Here is an 18,609-nt window from a genome sequence, read left to right as displayed (position 1 = left end):
TCCACCTCCCTCGATCGCCCCCGGGAGCCGCCGGCCGGGCGCACCCCGGTTACCGGGACGGCGGCCGCGGGGGGACATTTCCCGCGTGTGCGAAGGGGGTGGGGTTTGGGGGGTCACGTGACACGCTCCCGCCCCGCCTCCCGCGCGGATTGGCGGCGGCCGCGCGGGACGGTTGAGCCGGCGGCGCGCGCCATGGCGGCAGGTGGGGGGGGGCGGGGAGAGACACCGGGACACGGGGGTACCGGGGCTGGGGGGGGCTTGGGGGTACCGGGGGCGTCACCGGGGCTGGGGGGGGGGCCTCGGGGCATGGAGGTAACGGGGGTGTCACCGGGGCGGGAGGAGTCGGAGCACGGGGTTACCGGGGCCATCACCGAGCTCGGGGTACGGGGGCGACACCGGGGCTGGGGGGGCCTCAGGGGGGCGCGGGGGGCTCAGAGCACGGAGGCACCGGGGGGCGTTACCGGGACTGGTGGGGGGCTCAGAACACGGAGGCACCGGGGGTGTCACCGGGACTGGTGGGGGGCTCAGAGCACGGAGGCACCGGGGGAGTCACCGGGACTGGTGGGGGGCTGAGAGCACGGAGGCACCGGGGGGCGTCACCGGGACTGGTGGGGGGCTTAGAGCACGGAGACACCGGGGGTGTCACCGGGACTGGTGGGGGGCTCAGAACACGGAGGCACCGGGGGTGTCACCGGGACTGGTGGGGGGCTCAGAGCACGGAGATACCGGGGGTGTCACAAGGACAGCACCGGGGCTGGGGGGACTCGGGACACAGGGATAACGGGGTGCTACCGGGTCAGGGGACCTCGGGGCCCGGGGGTATCACTGAGGTCCCCGGTACAGGGGGTAACGGGGGGTGTCCGGGTGGGGGTCCCGTCCCCCCGCCGGTCCCGGTACCGGCAGCCTGGCAGCGTCCCTACGTGAACGTCTTCAAGCACTTCCGCGTGGAGGAGTGGAAGCGCTCGGCCAGGGAGGGGGATGTGGCCGCCCTCACGGTAACGGGGGCACCACGGGGTGGGGGGGCACCGGCCACGGGTGGGCAGTGCTGACACCCCGCCCCCCCTTCTCCCCGTTACCCCTTTTCCGTGGCCACGGAAGGACGCGAGGCTGAAGGGAACCGTCTACCGGATCCGGGGCTCCGTCCCCACCAGCAGCTACCTGCAGCTGCCCCGCACCGGGACGCAGTCGCTGGGGCTGGCCGGGCGCTACCTCTACGTGCTCTTCAGGCCCCTGCCCCGCAAGCACTTCCTCGTCCACCTGGACGTCGTCACCGAGGTACGTGACACGGGGCGGCCTCGTCAAACCGCCGTGACACGGGGCGGCCTTGTCAAACCACCGTGACATGGGGCGGCCTCGTTAAACCGCCATCGTTAGCGGCGTGGCCCGACTGAAGGAGATGGGGGTGGCAGCGGTGGTCTTCTGGTCTTTGCTGCTGCTGGTGGGCTGCCTTGGTCTGGAGATGGTTTCCACCCTCGTGGCATCACAGGGGACACGGAGGGGACAGGAGACATGGCCAGGCACCTTCTCCTCCGCAGCATTTCCCTGCCGGAGCCACCAGGGTGACTAAAGCTCCGTGTGGGTCTGTGTCTTCGCAGGAAGACCAGGTGGTTCGCATCTCTTTCTCCAACCTCTTCAAGGAGTTCAAATCCACGGCCACGTGGCTGCAGTTCCCCTTCGTGTGCGGAGCCGCGCGTGACCCCGCGTCCGGGACGGCCAGGCGCGGTGAGGAGCGGGCGCGGTCGGGGCCGGGCTGGGATGTCACCACCGAGGGAAACTGTCAGGAAATAAATTGAGTTCAGAAGCTGACTCGAGGAGCGGTGGTCCTGAGCAGGAGGCCCTGGGCAGCGAGGGCCAGCGCTGTAGCCCCCGGGAGGGGCGTCCCCCATCCCCGTTCTCCTCTTGTCTTGTCCACGGTCTGTAGAGTCTCTTCCCACCTTCTCCTTTGCCGCTCTCCTCCGCAGACCCCGCGGGCGCCGCCCCGCCTGACGTGCGCTGGACCTGCCTGGCGCTCGACCTCCGCGCCATCCTCTCCCTCTACCTCAGCCGCCGGCACGGCCACCTCAAGAGCGTCAAGCTCTGCTCCAACCTGCTGGTGAAAAACCTCTGCACCAGCGACCTGCTGTTCGACCCAGGTGAGGAGCTGAGGCCTTGGGGGTGGCCTCTGGTTTCTCCCGTGACTTCGGCTTGGCCTGGATGGAACCCAGGGGGGTTTAACGCCGCTTTTGATGCCAGCAGGGACTGGCCGTTCCTGTAGCAGTGCGGTAGGAAGTGGAGAAGGCAAAACACTTGGTACAGTGTTAATTTTCCACGTGTGCTGGTGAATACACTCTCCTATCCTCTGGAGGAAAGTATTCTCTTATTTTCCAGCTGTAAAAGCGAATGATAAAAGCAAAGTTCAATATCTTACCACGGGTAGAATTTTTTTTTCAGGGGAAAAAAATCAAAGGTGTTACCAAGCCTCGCTTCTCCGAGCCCCGTGCTTTTATCTGCCTGGAAAGCCTGTGGGTTTGGGGTTTTTTTTTTTGTCTCAGAAATATTCCGACTGACTTTTTTTACCCACCTGCTCAGCGTGGCAGAGAGATTTCAGTCAAAACCTTTTTTTTTGTGCTGGAAATCTGCCCGAACCAAAAAAAAGAAAGCATCAGCGAGGAGGATGTTCTGGGTGCTGCCTTGAAGATCCTCGAGATTTGTTACATCTTGAAGACTTTCCTGAAGGAAGGGAGATGAGAAAATGAGGACAGAGCCTTCACCCAAATCCCAGGGGATTGCTGAATCACTGAGTGATCCTTGGGCCTGGGGGGTTTATAATTGGATACCGAGGGTTTGTGCTCTGGGGTCTTTTTTTTGGAGGTTGTTTCAGGAATATTCCTGTGCGAAGGTGTGTGAGTGTGTTACGGGCCTGTAATCTTTATTTTTCGGGTGTTCTCAAAGAGGGAAGTGGTTTGTGCCTGTGTCCCGTGGGAAAGGTGATTTCCACCAGCTCCGCGGGCCTCGGAGAACTGACTCTCTTTGTCTTCATCTCCAGGTGTGACCTTCTCCAAGGCCCGGCAAGGCGACCTGGCCTGCCGCGGGGTCGCTCCCATGCCGCGCGAAATGGCTTTCCCCGTGCCCAAGGGAGAGAAGTGGCACGACCTCTACGACTACATCAGGTAGGGCTGCTCCGGGACCTCCCCGTGCCTCGGGGAAGGCAGGACGGGTAACGCCGCGTAAGGAATGACGGATCCAGGCAAACCTGTGCTCGAGGGGAGGCATTTTGGTCACCTCAGCTCCAGTAGTTAGGTGTCGTTAACTGGTTTGAGCTTAATTGCTGATTGCTACTGGAGAGCAGCTCTGCAGAGAAGGACCTGGGTGTTCTGGTGGACACCAAGTTCCCCATGAGCCAGCAATGTGCCCTTGGGGCCAGGAAGGCCAATGGTGTCCTGGGGTGGGTGAGGAAGAGTGTGGCCAACAGGTCAAGGGAGGTTCTCCTGCCCCTCTACATGGCCCTGCTGAGGCCATACCTGGAGTAACCGTGTCCAGTTCTGGGCCCCCCAGTTCAAGACAGACAAGGAACTACTGGAGAGAGTCCAGCAGAGGGGTACGGAGATGGTCAGACAGCTGGAGCATCTCTGCTGCGAGGAGAGGCTGAGGGAGCTGGGGCTGTTCAGCTGGAGAAGAGCAGACTGAGGGGGGATCTTATCAATGCTCACAGATACCTCAGGGGAGGGTGTCAAGGGGATGGGGCCAGACTCTTCTCAGTGGTGCCCAGTGACAGGACAAGGGGCAACGGGCACAAACTGAGACACAGGAAGTTCCATGTGAATATGAGGAGGAACTTCTTCACTGTGAGGGTGCCAGAGCCCTGGCACAGGCTGCCCAGGGAGGGGGGAGTCTCCTTCTCTGGAGATATTCAAACCTGCCTGGACACGACCCTGTGCAACGTGCTCTGGGTGACCCTGCTTGGGCAGGGGTTGGGCTGGATGATCTCCAGAGGTCCCTTCCCACCCTTAACCACAGAACTCCCATTGATCATAAGTTGCAGCTCGTCACCGTCGTTGGTTTAGTGGCCTTGCGTGAAGCGCGCGGTGCCAAGTTAACCCCTGGAAAGTAATTGTGTAGGTCAGACCTGGGAGATGTTTTGGTATCCCTGTATTTGGGGGAGGAGGGGGCAAAAGGGGGAACCTCCTGGGAGGCAGCGAAGAGGCTTTTGTGGCAGGCGGTGAGTTATGGCATCAGATTCCTGGGTGCTGCCGCAGCACCCTGGTGACACGGCACCTCCCTCTGGTTTTGCTCAGGTTCCCGTCCGAGGGGTCCCAGCTGCCGTGCGACTCCATCCAGAAGAGCTGCTCGGGTCCTGCAGCAGGTGGGAAGGTTGGGGACAACAGCCCAAGCTGTGCCAGCCCGGGGGGTGCCTTGGGTTTCTGAGAGAGCCCGACCTGCTCCTCGTGTCACCCAGGTGGCCAAGTGCCAGAGGACCCCGTCCGCCAGCCTGTGACGCTCACCAAAGCAGTCCGTGACCGACTGTCCCTCGTCCATCACATAACCAGTCCCAAAGCTGTAAGTGCACAGTGGAGGGGGCTGGAACTTCTTCCTTTCTGCCTCCCGTGGAGTTTTTCCCCACGTCTTGTCTTTGAGTTCCTTTATTTAGGATGTAGAAGCTGGTGGCTGTCGGTGGCAGCTGATCGGGCGGGTCAGAGCCCTGAGCTGGGCATGGTCTGTTGGGCGCAGCCTCGCAGTTAATGACCGTGTGGTTCACTCTGGCGTAGCACAGAGCAGAGACAGGATAAATGCCAAGTACCTCGTAATCTCCAGGCGTCCGTCCACTGTCTCGGCTGAGGCAGCAAATAACTGTGTGACTGGTTGACCAGACAGTGTGGTGATGGGCTTTTGAAGAGGGACGGGGGGGAAGCCATCCTTCTCACGCTGGGGAGAGGGAGAAGACGAGCACCACCACGTTGAGCTGGGGTGTGCTGAGCTGGCTGGCCGGGCGCTTTTAGCCTCCTGTGCTCACTGGAGGGAGGGCAGCTCTTCCCGAGGTCGTTGAGGGCTGGATCTTTCCTGGGGCTCTGGTTTGTTGTCTGGAGGAGGTCAACTGTGCATGGACAACGCTGGGACCATAGGGAGAGTGGCTGGTTAATGTACTCAGCCAAGATACGTACACACGGGGATGCTCTCCCTCCGTGTGGCTCCATCCTCGTATCGCTGTGAAGAGTCACTCGGGAGGGACGCGGGTGTCTGCCCGTCCCTGCCTTTGCGGTGGGTGGGGAGCTGATCTCTGGGGTTTTGCTCTTTCTCAGGTGCCGTGCCGCTGTCCTGTAGTTACAAAAAGCATCCCTGAGGTTCACCTGACAGCCCCAGAGCCTCCGAGAGCCGTGCCGGCTGCAGACCAGGAGCTAGAGAAGAACCAGAGACCGCACGGCGCGGGGGACGCGGGGCAGTCACCGGCAGTCAGTGATGGTGGCATCCACGTGTACGCTCACCAGAGGAGCGAGCGACCCGGCCGCAGCGGCTCAGAGGAGGTGGGTGAAGCGCTGAGGAGTCCCAGCAGCCCGAGGGCGGCTTTGGGACCACGGCTGGTGCTCGTGAGCCCAGCAGAAGCAGCAGAGGGAACACAAGCTTCAGGCTGGGGTTTCAGTTAATCCTATAGAGTCCTTTTGCTGGCGTTAGTTGTTCTTGCCAGCAGTTCTCCTTTCCACTGGTATCACACGTGCCTTGAATAACAGAATCACAAACTGGTTTGGGTTGGAAGGGACCTTAAAGCTCATCCCATTCCAACCCCCTGCCACGGGCAGGGACACCTTCCACCAGACCAGGTTGCTCCAAGCCCCATCCAACCTGGCCTTGAACACTGCCAGGGAGGGGGCAGCCACAGCTGCTCTGGGCAACCTGGGCCAGGGTCTCACCACCCTCACAGCAAAGAATTTCTTCCCCATATCTTATCTCAATCTCCCCTCTTTCAGTTTAAAACCGTTCCCCCTCGTCCTGTCACTCCATGCCCCTGTAAAAAGCCCCTCTCCAGCTTTCCTGTAGCCCCTTCAGGTACTGGAAGGTGCTAGAAGGTCTCCCTGGAGCCTTCTCTTCTCCAGGCTGAACAGCCCCAGCTCTCTCAGCCTGTCTCCAGAGCAGAGGGGCTCCAGCCCTCTGAGCATCTGCGTGGCCTCCTCTGGACTCGCTCCAACAGCTCCGTGTCCTTCTTCTGTTGGTGCCCCAGAGCTGGACGCAGCACTGCAGGGGGGGTCTCCCGAGAGCGGAGCAGAGGGGCAGAATCCCCTCCCTCGCCCTGCTGGCCACGCTGCTGGGGATGCAGCCCAGGACACGGGTGGCTTTCTGGGCTGCCAGTGCACGTTGCCGGCTCATAGTGAGCTTCTCGTCACCCATCACCCCCAAGTCCTTCTCCTCAGGGCTGCTCTCAACCCATTCTCCGCCCAGCCTGGATTTGTGCTTGGGATTGCCCCGACCCACGGGCAGGACCTTGCATGGACCCTGCGAATGCACTGACCTTAAGCCGATAATGTCTGTTTACTGGTTTGCCCAGAGCACGGACAGGAAGGGCCCTGGACCAGGCGTGTGGTCCAGGTAAGAGGACGGCCCTTCCCGCAGCAGCCACCGGCTCCCCGGGCATCGCTGGGGCGCTGGGAAGGGCTGGCTGTAACCCCCCAGCTTGGCTGGGAGAGCTGCTTAACGCTGGGAAATCCCAGCTCCTCCCTGCCAGATACGACTTCTGCTAAGTGCAATACTTGAGAGCCATCCCCTGGCTCTCGAGAGAGCCCAGAGCTGCCCTGGTGCTTCAGAGAGCGAGGAGCAACGGGGACGGAGGGGCCCGTGGGCGGAGGACCTTAGTCCGGCCCTGAGTGTGATGATTCTGTCTGTTGTTTTTTTTTTCAGAGGCTTTTACCAGATCCCATCCTGAAGCTGCGAATGATTATTGGCTTCGGAGGCTGCAGCACCAAATGGGTCAGTAGCTCGGACGGTTTGGGGAGTTTCTGGGTAATCACAGATTGATTTTTGTCAATCTGAGGGCCAGCCTTGCTGTGCTTCTTGAGGGGGAAAGTGTCCCCAAAGCAGGTGGGCATGACCTTATGTTTGTGCGTGGGTCTTTCACTGTTACGATGGTGAATTAGAAATTATGGGGGCTTTTTAGATCACATGGCTTCTGCATTTTAACATGTTAAAGTTAGAGCTGCTTTGTAGGAGCCTGGGAAGGAAGGGCTGTGTTTTGGGTTGTTTCCGTGGGGCACTGTGCCCTGCAGGATCCCAGCTCGCCGTCTGCGTTAGGGGCAAGAAAGGGTTGTTTGGGTTCAGCCAGTTCAAGGCTCTGCCAACAACATGATTTTCCCTCTATCTGCTGTTCACGACTGGTACAGTAAATCCACCGGATTAAGCAGGATGTTGGCTGGGCTCTTAGTTTTCCTTCGCAAATTAAGAGTACTTGTATGGAAGAGCGTCCTCTCCCCTGCCCACGTGCAGCAGATCTCCCGTTGAGGAAATCTCTGCAGGTCCAGCCTGGGACCTGGGGCACCTCTGGAGGATCCGCAGCCCTTTCGCTCGTGTCTCGGTGCTGCAGGCGCTGTGGACTCGGAACAACGCTGCGGTGGTGTACCCCTGCCACGCCGTGATAGTGACCCTGCAGGTCCAGACCGGAGAGCAGAGGTTCTTCATCGGACACACGGACAAGGTGAGCATCACTTTATGCAGCCATACAGCTGTCCTCGTACCCCAGATGTACCCCCTGGGTCCCAGCCCTCCTCGAGAGCCTCTACCCTGGTGCTTCCCTCTACCCTGGTGCTTCCCTCTACCCTGGTGCTTCCCGCAGGTGTCGGCGCTGGCCTTCAACGGGAGCAGCACCCTGCTGGCTTCCGCGCAGGCCGGTCCCCGCGGCGTGGTGCGTCTCTGGGACTTCCCGACGGGCACCTGCCTCTCTGTGTTTAAAACCCACGTCCGCTCCCTCTTGGCCCTGAGGTGGGTTCCAGCCTGGGCGCAGGGGTGCGTTCGGGTGGGCCAAGCGTCGTGGCATGGCAGCTTTTCTGTGCTGTTAGTGCGTGATAAACCAGGGGTGGGTTATAGCTCTCCTTCAGCTGCCTGTGTTTAGCGCCGAGACCCGCTGGCAGCTGGCCCAGGACGGGCGATACGCTGCCAGCTCCCTCCTGAGCTTTGCTGTCTTCCCCGTACCCTGAACTTGTCTCCTTTTATTCCCCACTGGGATGCGCTCGGGGGCCAAGGAGCTGCATTTCACCACGTGGCCTCTTCTTGCAGCTTCTCCTACAGCGGAGCCGTTCTGTGTGGCGTCGGGAAGGACGGGCACGGCAAAACGGTGAGAAGGAAAACTTGTTTTCTGGAGTTTTCCCTGCCCTGCAAACAGGCAACACGAGGTGGGGGCTGTCCTCCAGGTTACACAGTTATTTTGCAGACAAAATAACTTTTAGACACGTTCTTCCCTGTAGTCAGAGGCAGATCCCTTTCTCATTAGCTGCTTAAAAAATATTTCCTTTCTACCCGCTGCTTGCGAGCGTTCCTTGGCTGTGGGCAAACAAATCCTTTCGGCAGCAGCCTGGGACCTGCTCGGGTCGAGCTTTGGGGCTGTGACCCTGGCATGGGCCCTGCCGGGGCGGTGTGGTTCTGCCCGCGCCCTGCGGGGATCGCCGCAGGCTCGCACACAGCGGTGCCACCCGCCTCCGCAGCCGTCCTGGTGACACGTGTCTGTGTGGTATTTCGAGCTGGAAGGCTCGCAAGCACGTAGTGGAGGAATGGAAGTCGAAATAAGAGGTTCAGCACTGACTAAAGCCCAAAAAAACCCTTTTTTTATAGCATTTAGGGCAAGATGCGAGGTTTAATCTGTCAGTTCTGAACATCGCAGGCATCGCTGCTGGCAGGGATGCTGGGCACTGAAGCTGCCACCCACTGATGGAGCCAGGGCATGACGCAGAGCCCACGTGTAGCAGTCAAAAATAAACCTGTTCCATGAGACCGGGGGTTTTGCTTTATCAGTGGAACTGTTTTCATCCCCTGATCCCTTATTGACAACCGCCAGCAGTTCGCTGTGCCATCACTAACTGCCTGCAGGGAAAAACAAGCCGCGCTCTGGTTTTTATGCTGGCACGCGGCAGCGGTCCGTGACGCGGGTGGGAGCTGGCGGGGAAGGGGGATCAATAGGGCGAGAGCAGGATGGGAGGAGGCGGGGGGTGCTGTGGGGCTGGCCAGGAGCACCTCTCCCGGGGTGATGCCTTTGAGGTGACGCTGGGTCTGGTTTTAACACTGTTCTGAAATGCAGAGCGTCAAATCACTTGCGTTTCTTCACCCATCTTCCCCTTGCCTGTGGGGAAGGGGCTGGACTCTCCTGCCCCTCGTGATGGGCACCGCGAGCATCGGTGCAGAGCGAGAGCCAGCGCAGCCGGAGACGCGCTACCTCAGCCCCAGTACAGCCCTTACACCTCAGCAGACAGCGTTCCCACTCCTCTGTGGGGTTTTTTTCCGAGTCTGAGCCCTGTTGCCAGGCAGCCCCGGGGATTTAGAACCTATAATTATGGATGCCAGACTAGCATATTGCCATGAAGCTTTGCAAAGCTGTTGGACTGTCCTAAACCCTCTGCACAAGAGGTTTTTTTTCCTCTCCTTCAACTCTGTTGTCGATACTTTTGTGCCCAGCTCTGGAGCAGGCTGCTGTACGTGCAGCTGCTGCGATGAAAAGCTCTTGTGCTGCCAAAGTTTCCACGTTTGAGCAGCTCTGCCATCGTATCTTCTTGCTTCAGGTGGTGGTGGTGTGGAACGCTGCTCAGGTGACCCGTGGCGGAGAGGTGGCCGTGCTGGCCAAAGCACACACGGACGTGGACATCCAGGCCTTGAAGATTGCTTTTTTTGATGATACCAGGTAGCGTGCAAAGAAAATAAATCCAAAGCATCGGTTCTGGCACTGCTGCAGCCATCCAGTTGCCATTCCTGGGCTTGCTGTCAGCTGGTGGCCCTTGGGACACCGACCTTTCACCAGGGGCTTGGAGAGCCCTGCCCTGCTCCTCACTTGTGCCTCTCCTGGGACAGGATGGTGTCGTGCGGCCGGGACAATGTCAGGCTGTGGCGAGTGCGGAGCGGAGCGCTGCGCTCGTGTCCCGTCGCCCTGGGCGAGTACCATGCCCTGGAGTTCACCGACCTGGCCTTCGAGGAGGGACACGCGGCCGAGCGGGAGCCGGAGGACCGCACGCTGTAAGGGGCTGCTGGGCACCACCATCACCCCTCTATGGCTCTGGGCTCCTGGGCTCCACCATCACCCCCCTATGGCTCTGGGCTCCTGGGCACCACCATCACCCCTCTACGGCGCTGGGCTCCTGGGGTCCACCGTCACCCCTCTACAGCTCTGGGCTCCTGGGCACCACCATCACCCCTCTACGGCTCTGGGCTCCTGGGGTCCACCGTCACCCCTCTACAGCTCTGGGCTCCTGGGCACCACCATCACCCCTCTACAGCTCTGGGCTCCTGGGCTCCACCATCACCCCTCTATGGCTCTGGGCTGCCTTCAGCATCCTCCCTCCCCCTCCTCTGCGGGAGCACGGCATTTGGCTTGGGTTTTCCCTGCAAAATACAGGAGATGGGAGAGCCTCTCCCCTCCTCAGCACGCTCCTCTTCCCAGAAGAGGTTCAGCCGCTTGCAGAATAACCCAAGAAATGGCCCTTTTCCCTGGCCATGCTGATGTTTTGCCCTATTTAACGACCCTCTCCCCAACCTGAGGCTTGTGGTTAGCGTTCTGTTGGCAGCGGGAGGAGCGTGGTGCATATCCTCTTGCGTACAGACAGACACACACCGTTTTTTTGTTGTTTTATTTTAATCATCAAAGCCAGACCTTTGTGGCTACCACATGCTGTTCCATAAAAGCTGTCGGCTCACCTGGCCCTGCCCTCCTCGGGCTGTGTCCTGGGGCACAGAGAGGTTTCTTTCTGAAGTCTGTGCTGAGCTTTTGGCTTTTTTAGTAGTTAACGTTTCAAAGGGACAGGAAATAAAACGGGAAGCTCTCACTTGATTGTAGATTTGTAGGGTAATGCGTGGAAAGGTGCCCTTGGACACCTCGTTGAGCTCTTAGGTGACTGTGAACCAGAACTTCTTCATGTCAGGCAAACAGTTTAATGAATAAACCAGGCTGGGTTTGTACTAAACCACTCCGGCACGCTTCCTCTGAACCCTGGCGTGCCAGAGCAGCGGGTCTCTCTCCTTTCCAGCTTTGTCTGCAGCAAGAGCGGCCATGTCCTGGAGGTGGACTACAAGAAGGTCTGCATGAGGAGCGTGCGGCGGCTCCTGCCCGCACAGCCCCAGGAGAAGGCAGGCAGCGGCGCAGGTAGGAGTGTCTGCGGGCAGGGGGAGAGGGGACCGGGCAGGGGGGAGAGGGGACCCACCAGGGAGCACCTCAGCCAGCGTCGGGGGCAGAAATGAATGCAAATCCATCTCTGGTACAATAAACCAGCTATTTACCGACTGCTAAGGATTTTTTGGGGGTTGATTAGATCGTTGCTAACTATTTGCCTCTTAAGTACTGCAAATAATCTCCCTCTGTAGAGCAAAGTATCTTTTTAAGACAGAATTTTGGCTTTTTAAAAGCTGATTGCCCTTTCAGCTCAACGCTACTTTTAGAAACATGAAACAAGGTCTTAATTTGCTGGTGGGAATTTTAATGTAGAGCTGGAAAAAGAGCTAAGCAGACCAAGGAAAAAGATGAATTTGGGGGTTTTGTCGTTATTCAGCTTGTGCAGAGTGTTTGGGAACTCTTTGCTGTACACGAAGCAGGACAGCTCTCAGCTCTTCTACTAATTTTAACAGCGGGAAGAATTCACTTTCAAGTGTGACTGCGCTGGTATCTTAAAACTTAGTTTGCTTTGGCAAATTGAGCTAATTAATCCAGAGCATGCCCCTTTGAGAGGTATAAAACTCTGGTTCTCACTCTCAAGAGGAGATGAAACGATGTCCTTGGGTGTCCTCCTGGTAGTGCTGGCTCGTGCCACTGCTTTGACCAAGGGACTTTATACCTGAATCAAAACATCCCGGTTTCTGTAGGTCTCTGTTCTTTCTCTCGTCTCGCTGTGCTGCAGAGAGGATTTGAGACGTGGAAATGGAAGGGGTTTGTGTCTCAGGCAGTTAATCTAGGACATTTGGGCTGGAGCAAGTCCAGAGAAGGGCAACGGAGCTGGTGAAGGGTCTGGAGCACAAGTGTGATGGGGAGTGGCTGAGGGACCTGGGAGTGTTTAGCCTGGAGAAAAGGAGGCTGAGGAGAGACCTTCTCGCTCTCTACAACTGCCTGAAAGGAGGGTGTAGCGAGGTGGGGTTGGTCTCTTCTCCCAGGTAACAAGTGACAGGATGAGAGGAAACGGCCTCAAGTTGCCCCAGGGGAGGTTTAGATTGGAGATCAGGGACAATTTCTTCACCAAAAGGGTTGTCAAGCGCTGGCACAGGCTGCCCAGGGCAGTGGTGGAGTCCCCATCCCTGGGGGGATTTCAAAGCCGTGTAGATGTGGTGCTGAGGGACATGGGTTAGTGGTGGGCTTGGCAGTGCTGGGGTAACGGTTGGACTCGATGACCTCAAAGGTCCTTTCCAACCAAAACGGTTCTGTGATTCTGTGACATCCCTTGCCACAAGATCCTGTTCAAGGCAAAAATATGGCAGGGTTTAACAAGTGGTAAGAATCTTCTGTGCCTGGTGAGAGTTGCACGGTGGTAAAGAGGACGGCTGGAAAGGGACGGGGACTGAACATGAGTCCTGAGGCCCATCAGCCCGTAGTGTCAGTCACTGTGGGATTCCCGGCTGCTGCTTCTGAGCCTTCAGCCACTGGTGCGGGTGGAGCGTTGGACTCGCCTCTGGGATGGGGCTACCCTCAGTGGGAGTTTTCTTGCTTCAAGTGTACAAGGTAGTGTTGGTTTTTGGGTTTGCAGGCCCTGGCATCGCTATACACAGCATTAGCATCTCCTCAGCCTTCTGTGCCACGGGTTCAGAAGATGGCTACCTGCGGCTGTGGCCACTGGACTTCTCGGCCGTTATCTTAGAGGCAGGTGAGTAGAGGTGGGGCCGGTGCTTCTGAGCTCCACATCTCCATCAGCCTGCTGCCCTGAAGCCAGAGCTCCACTGCCGTGTCTCCTAAAGCAATTCTCCTGAACAAGGGCATCTTTTATGCCTGCTGTCTCTAGAGGTGGCTGCCTTGGGACTCTTTTATTTCAACAATTATTTGTGTTCATGTTCATCTCATAGGAGAAAGGCAGGATCTCCTGGGTGAGAGCAGGCACTCAGTCTTGATTTCTGTGCCCTTGTACCCATGGCTTTGCTGTCCATGAAAAATTAGGGGAGACATTGAACAGTTCTTCACTCTTTTTGAAACAACCACCCTAACAGCAGAGCCTGGGGACTTCTAGAAAGGGCGGAGACTAATTTGTCACTCAACTCAAACCTGCAAGCATCCAGTTCTGAGGTCGTGGGGGATGCTCAGTCCTGTGTGCATGACTTTCCTAAGGTGAAGCTGGTTTGGTAGCTGTGCTCCAGCTGCTGCTGCTCCTTTTCCAGGGGGGTTTGCTGACTCCTGTGTCTTTCCCCAGAGCACGAGGCTCCAGTGAGTTCTGTCTGCATCAGCCCGGACAGCAGCAAAGTCTTGTGCACGACCACTTCTGGGAATCTGGGCTACCTGGATATCCAGTCCCGGGACTATAACACCCTCATGCGCTCTCATGAGGACTCTGTTTTGGCGTTCTCAGTGGATGGGATTTGGAAGCAGATGGCAACGGTGTCTCAGGACAATACCATCCGAGTGTGGGACCTCGTCTCCATGCAGCAGGTAGGTGAGACGAGAGTCAGTCGGCACCTCACATTTATCAGTAGTCTGCCTAGTCTCTGTTTAGTTATCAAAGCTCCACAGAATCACAGAATGGTTAAGGGTGGGAAGGCACCTCTGGAGATCATCCAGCCCAACCCCCTGCCCAAGCAGGGTCACCCAGAGCACGTTGCACAGGGTCGTGTCCAGGCAGGTTTGAATATCTCCAGAGAAGGAGACCCCCCCCTCCCTGGGCAGCCTGTGCCAGGGCTCTGGCACCCTCACAGTGAAGAAGTTCCTCCTCATATTCAGATGGAACTTCCCATGTCTCAGTTTGTGCCCGTTGCCCCTTGTCCTGTCACTGGGCACCACTGAGAAGAGTCTGGCCCCATCCCCTTGACACCCCCCTGAGGTATCTGTGAGCATTGATAAGATCCCCCCTCAGTCTGCTCTTCTCCAGCTGAACAGCCCCAGCTCCCTCAGCCTCTCCTCGTAGCAGAGATGCTCCAGTTCAAGAGCCCTTCAGTGTCCTCCCTGAAGCGTGGGGGGTACCATGGGTAAGAAATCCTTCTGGAGGATGGAGTTCTGAGAGTTTTGGCTTAATGCATAATTTGGCTGTAGCTTCGGAAGGATTGTTAAACAAAAATATTTTATTTTCCTCCATCGTTGGAATATTGCTTTTTAAACCAAGCTATAATACCTGAGGGCTTTAGCTAAGTCCCTAAAGACCCAGGACTTCACTGGGCTTTAGATCCATCCAGGCCAGATGAGATTTCTGTTGTGGGACGCACTCACGGTGGCCGTCTGAGGCTGTGTTGGTGTTTGGTGCAGCTGCCAGGCACAGCTTTATCCAGCTTCGTGCCTGCGGCGTCTCTTCCCCACAGCTGTACGACTTCACGGCTGCCGAGGAAATGCCGTGCGCTGTGGCCTTCCACCCCACCCAGCAGATCCTGGCCTGTGGCTTTGGCGGCGGGACGGTGCGGACCTTCAGCTTGGCCGCCTCCGATCTGCTGGCGGAGCACAAGTAAGCGCTGGCGGTGGGAGCTGCGCTGGGGCAGGTCCGGGTCTACCTGTGGGTGTCCTGGCAAGAGCCACAGCGATGATGGTGGAGGTGGGAAAAGCGCTGTCCTTGAGCTCAACCATCCTCACGTCCCAGCTGAGTGGTGTTCAGGCAGAGACAGCCCGCTGTGCTGAGGCTCTGGGGGTAAGGTCCAGCCTGTGAAGGGCATGAGGGCTTTCTGTATGACTTCCCGGTGGACGGTTGGCCAACAGTAGGAAAAGGCTTGTCCTAGAGATCACGAGGGAGCCCTCGTGAGCCTCGGCGTGGGAAGCGGAGGGTGCTCCAAAGGGAGAGGGAGCACGTCCCACCCAGGGACGGCTGGAGTGCTGCGCTCGCTGCTCGGCTTCCCAAAACGTTGGGGTGTTGATTGCCCTGGGCTGCTGCAGGCGTGAGCACGGTGGGGTCCTCTGCCTGCCCCGGAGGATTTTGCTCCCCTGGGTTCTTCACGTTGCTCCTGTTTCCTGGGGTTTTGTTTGTTTGTTCTCCTCCCCTTTTGCACGTGTTCTGCCTTTTTTCAGGCAGCACCGCACTGCCATCACTGGCCTGACCTTCTCTCCAGACGGCAATTTCATGTTCAGCTCCTGTGTGCAGGGAACTCTGGCTCTTTACAACTGTATGGCCCAGAAAAGCCACGTCCTGAGAGTCCTGGGTAAGACTTTGGGGTTCTGGGTTGCCTTTCTTCTTTTTTTTGGTAGCACAGACATAGAGTGGTTTGGGTAGGAAGGGGTCCATCCTACCACCAAAGCCAAAGCAGACTCAGCCTACTCAGAGAGAGATTTTCTGATGAACCTTCTGAGCTCTGTCATTTGTGTTTATACCATATGAGCAAACCCCAGTGACTGCCAGCCCTTCCCTACCTCTCAGCTTGCTTGGTGTTATGATTTTGTGAACGGGCTGGAGTCACAGAGACCTGCCCTTTCATAGAACCACAGACTGGTTTGGGTTGGAAGGGACCTTAAAGATCATGATTCCAACCCCCTGCCACGGGCAGGGACACCTTCCACCAGACCAGGTTCCTCCAAGCCCCATCCAACCTGGCCTTGAACACTGCCAGGGAGGGGGCAGCCACAGCTTCTCTGGGCAACCTGGGCCAGGGTCTCACCACCCTCACAGCAAAGAATTTCTTCCCAATATCTCATCTAAATCTCCCCTCTTTCAGTTTAAAACCATTCCCCCTCGTCCCATCACTCCATGCCCCTGTAAAAAGCCCCTCTCCAGCTTTCCTGTAGCCGCTTCAGGCACTGGAAGGTGCTAGAAGGTCTCCCCGCAGCCTTCTCTTCTCCAGGCTGAACAGCCCCAGCTCTCTCAGCCTGTCTCCAGAGCAGAGGGGCTCCAGCCCTCTGAGCATCTTCGTGGCCTCCTCTGGACTCGCTCCAACAGCTCCGTGTCCTTCTTGTGTTGGTGCCCCCAGAGCTGGACGCAGCACTGCAGGGGGGGTCTCAGGAGAGCGGAGCAGAGGGGCAGAATCCCCTCCCTCGCCCTGCTGGCCACGCTGCTGGGGATGCAGCCCAGGACACGGGTGGCTTTCTGGGCTGCCAGCGCACATTGCCGGCTCATGGTGAGCTTCTCGTCACCCATCACCCCCAAGTCCTTCTCCTCAGGGCTGCTCAGCTCTGGGTTCAGCAGTGCATGGCCTAGAAGCAACACAAGCGTAGAGTCTTCCTACTTATTCATCCCCAAGCCCTGACTCTCCGTACTGCGGATGTGCATTTTAATTTGTTTAAACTGGATCGTTTCCCTGGTCCTGCCTGCGGCAGAGCTGCTCAAAGAGCCGTGCCCGGGAGCGGAGAAGGTGGGGAGCTGCAGGCAGGGGAAGCAGGGCGGGGGCAAGGCAGTTTTGAAACACTAATGTCAAGTTTAATGCACGCTTTTGAAATGAGCTGTGGCAGCACGAGCTTGGGCAGGGAAATGAGGGAGCTGCGGTCTGCGATGGTGTATGAAGAGGAGGATCCTGCCCCAAGAAATGTGCAGTTGAAGTAGGTGGAGAAGAAATAGGAGCTTGGAGAGACGAGGGAATTTGTCCAAAATCAGCCAAGTTTGGTGTCGGTGTTGCAGCTGGACCTTCTCATTTTGACGCTGCTCTGAACCCATGTTCATTGCCTGGCCATGTCCCAGGGACAGAGCAGTGGAACTTTGGTAGGGGAATAAATGCAGAGAATTGCTCTGATTTCTGTGATTTTTAGACCTTTGGGTCTATCTGCCCACCAGACTGACATCAGCATGGTGGGCTTCAGCGCTGACTCCATTCTGCGCGGGGTTCAGACACCCAGGCTGCGGCTGAGATCTCACATCCACAGCTGCTTGAACGTTCAAAAATAAACACTAAAATCAATTTTATTCTCTTGACTTTGTTCTGCTCTCCTTGACAACACCTCACGTTCAGTCAGGCGACAAGCCGTGTATCTAGACCTTGTCTTTGAGGTGGTTCACTGCATGCTTTGGGTGTCGCAGATAAAATTTGTAGCATCTTCTACAACAGAGGTTGCTTCTTTCTTGGGCCAGAACGTTAACCCAAGACTGATTCGGAGGCAGGAGAAGCTGCAGCTCCTGGTCACCAGCACCATCCCAGAGTGAGCTGGCTGCAGCGTGGGCCTTGCTCCTCTCTTCACTCTCTCTTGCTGTGGCCCTCAGGCAATGTGGTGGCCCGGGATGCTGGGAGCGGTCCGGACGCCTTGGTGGTCAGTGGGGACAGCCATCTCTTGGCTTTCGTGGGTCCCTCCAAGTACGTTGTGACCGTGATGGAGGCCTGCTCTCTAGATGAGGTACCCAGCGGGCTCCCCTCGTTCCTGGGGGAGGGTGGGGAGGGGAGCACATGCCACAGGGGAAATTCCCGTAGGCTGCATCAGGTGAGATAGATCAAGGACCTTGGGCACCAGCAGTGTTGGAGAGGGCCCTTCCCTGCACAGCTCAGGGTGCTTACAATGAGGTTTGGTTTTCATTCTGTGAGATAGAAACAACAAAGTTGAGGTTCCTTCTTCTCTGGCTTCATTCCCCTCTAGCGAGATAATTTGAAGAAGTCTGGTGTAGACTGTCAGCTCCGACTCCTCTTTGTGAGCTGCTCTCCTGGGTAGCAGGGACATTGCCTGGACCCCGCAGCCCCTCGTTGTGTGGGAAGGGTCTGGGGGGCTCCGTAGCAGCGTGTTAGAGCCACGAGAGCAACCCTGAGGCTTCTGCAGTATTTGCTCCAGGACATTTGTTCAGTAACTCCTTGTTCCACAGCTGCTGAGGGTGGATATCAGCATCCTCGATTTGCACAGCGCGGCCTTGGACTCTGCAGTGAGAGTCTGCTTCGCTCCAGTGCCTCGAGGCGAGCTCCTGGTGTCCACTTCTTCCAATAAAATCCTTGTGCTTGACGCGAAAACGGGACGACTGGTGCGAGAGGTAGGGCACTGTGAAATTCATGCACCGAGGTCTTGTGTTGTGTGGGGCTTGGGCACTTCATGTCACTGTATCACAGAATCCCAGAATCAATCAGGTTGGAAGAGCCCTCTGGGATCATCGAGTCCAACCATTGCCCTGACACCACCATGTCAATTAGACCAGGGCACTAAGTGCCATGTCCAGTCTTTTCTTAAACCCCTCCAGAGATGGTGACTCCACCACCTCCCTGGGCAGCCCCTTCCAATGTCTAATAACCCTTGCTGAGAAGAAATGCTTCCTAATGTCCAACTTGAACCTCCCCTGGCCAAGCTTGAGGCTGTGTCCTCTTGTCCTATCGCTGGCTGCCTGGGAGAAGAGGCCAACTCCCACTCCACTACAACCTTCCTTCAGGTAGTTGTAGACTGCACTAAGGTCACCTCTG

General features: G+C 57.5%; 1 protein-coding gene across 1 annotated transcript in view; it reads left to right on the top strand.

The window, feature by feature from the left end:
- Positions 1-123: 123 nt before the first annotated feature.
- The window catches only part of WDR90 (WD repeat domain 90), a gene marked incomplete at its 5' end in the record, with an annotated part of 33,494 nt that continues 15,008 nt past the window's right edge, over positions 124-18,609 (top strand). The window contains 22 exons of the mRNA XM_068420048.1: positions 124-202; positions 904-995; positions 1,099-1,275; positions 1,596-1,722; positions 1,962-2,132; positions 3,026-3,149; positions 4,275-4,342; positions 4,436-4,536; positions 5,277-5,498; positions 6,865-6,933; positions 7,544-7,654; positions 7,793-7,938; positions 8,233-8,290; positions 9,726-9,844; positions 10,012-10,173; positions 11,181-11,296; positions 12,882-12,998; positions 13,536-13,771; positions 14,632-14,771; positions 15,326-15,456; positions 17,439-17,569; positions 18,027-18,188. Coding sequence (XP_068276149.1) covers positions 124-202; positions 904-995; positions 1,099-1,275; positions 1,596-1,722; positions 1,962-2,132; positions 3,026-3,149; positions 4,275-4,342; positions 4,436-4,536; positions 5,277-5,498; positions 6,865-6,933; positions 7,544-7,654; positions 7,793-7,938; positions 8,233-8,290; positions 9,726-9,844; positions 10,012-10,173; positions 11,181-11,296; positions 12,882-12,998; positions 13,536-13,771; positions 14,632-14,771; positions 15,326-15,456; positions 17,439-17,569; positions 18,027-18,188 — 2,859 coding nt within the window. The remainder of the gene's footprint in view (positions 203-903; positions 996-1,098; positions 1,276-1,595; positions 1,723-1,961; positions 2,133-3,025; positions 3,150-4,274; positions 4,343-4,435; positions 4,537-5,276; positions 5,499-6,864; positions 6,934-7,543; positions 7,655-7,792; positions 7,939-8,232; positions 8,291-9,725; positions 9,845-10,011; positions 10,174-11,180; positions 11,297-12,881; positions 12,999-13,535; positions 13,772-14,631; positions 14,772-15,325; positions 15,457-17,438; positions 17,570-18,026; positions 18,189-18,609) is intronic.

This window comes from Nyctibius grandis, chromosome 30, assembly GCF_013368605.1.
Source record: "Nyctibius grandis isolate bNycGra1 chromosome 30, bNycGra1.pri, whole genome shotgun sequence".
NCBI classification, from domain to species: Eukaryota; Metazoa; Chordata; class Aves; order Nyctibiiformes; family Nyctibiidae; genus Nyctibius; species Nyctibius grandis.
Note: the sequence above shows the minus strand (reverse complement) of the source record. Positions and strands in the feature narration are given on the sequence as shown.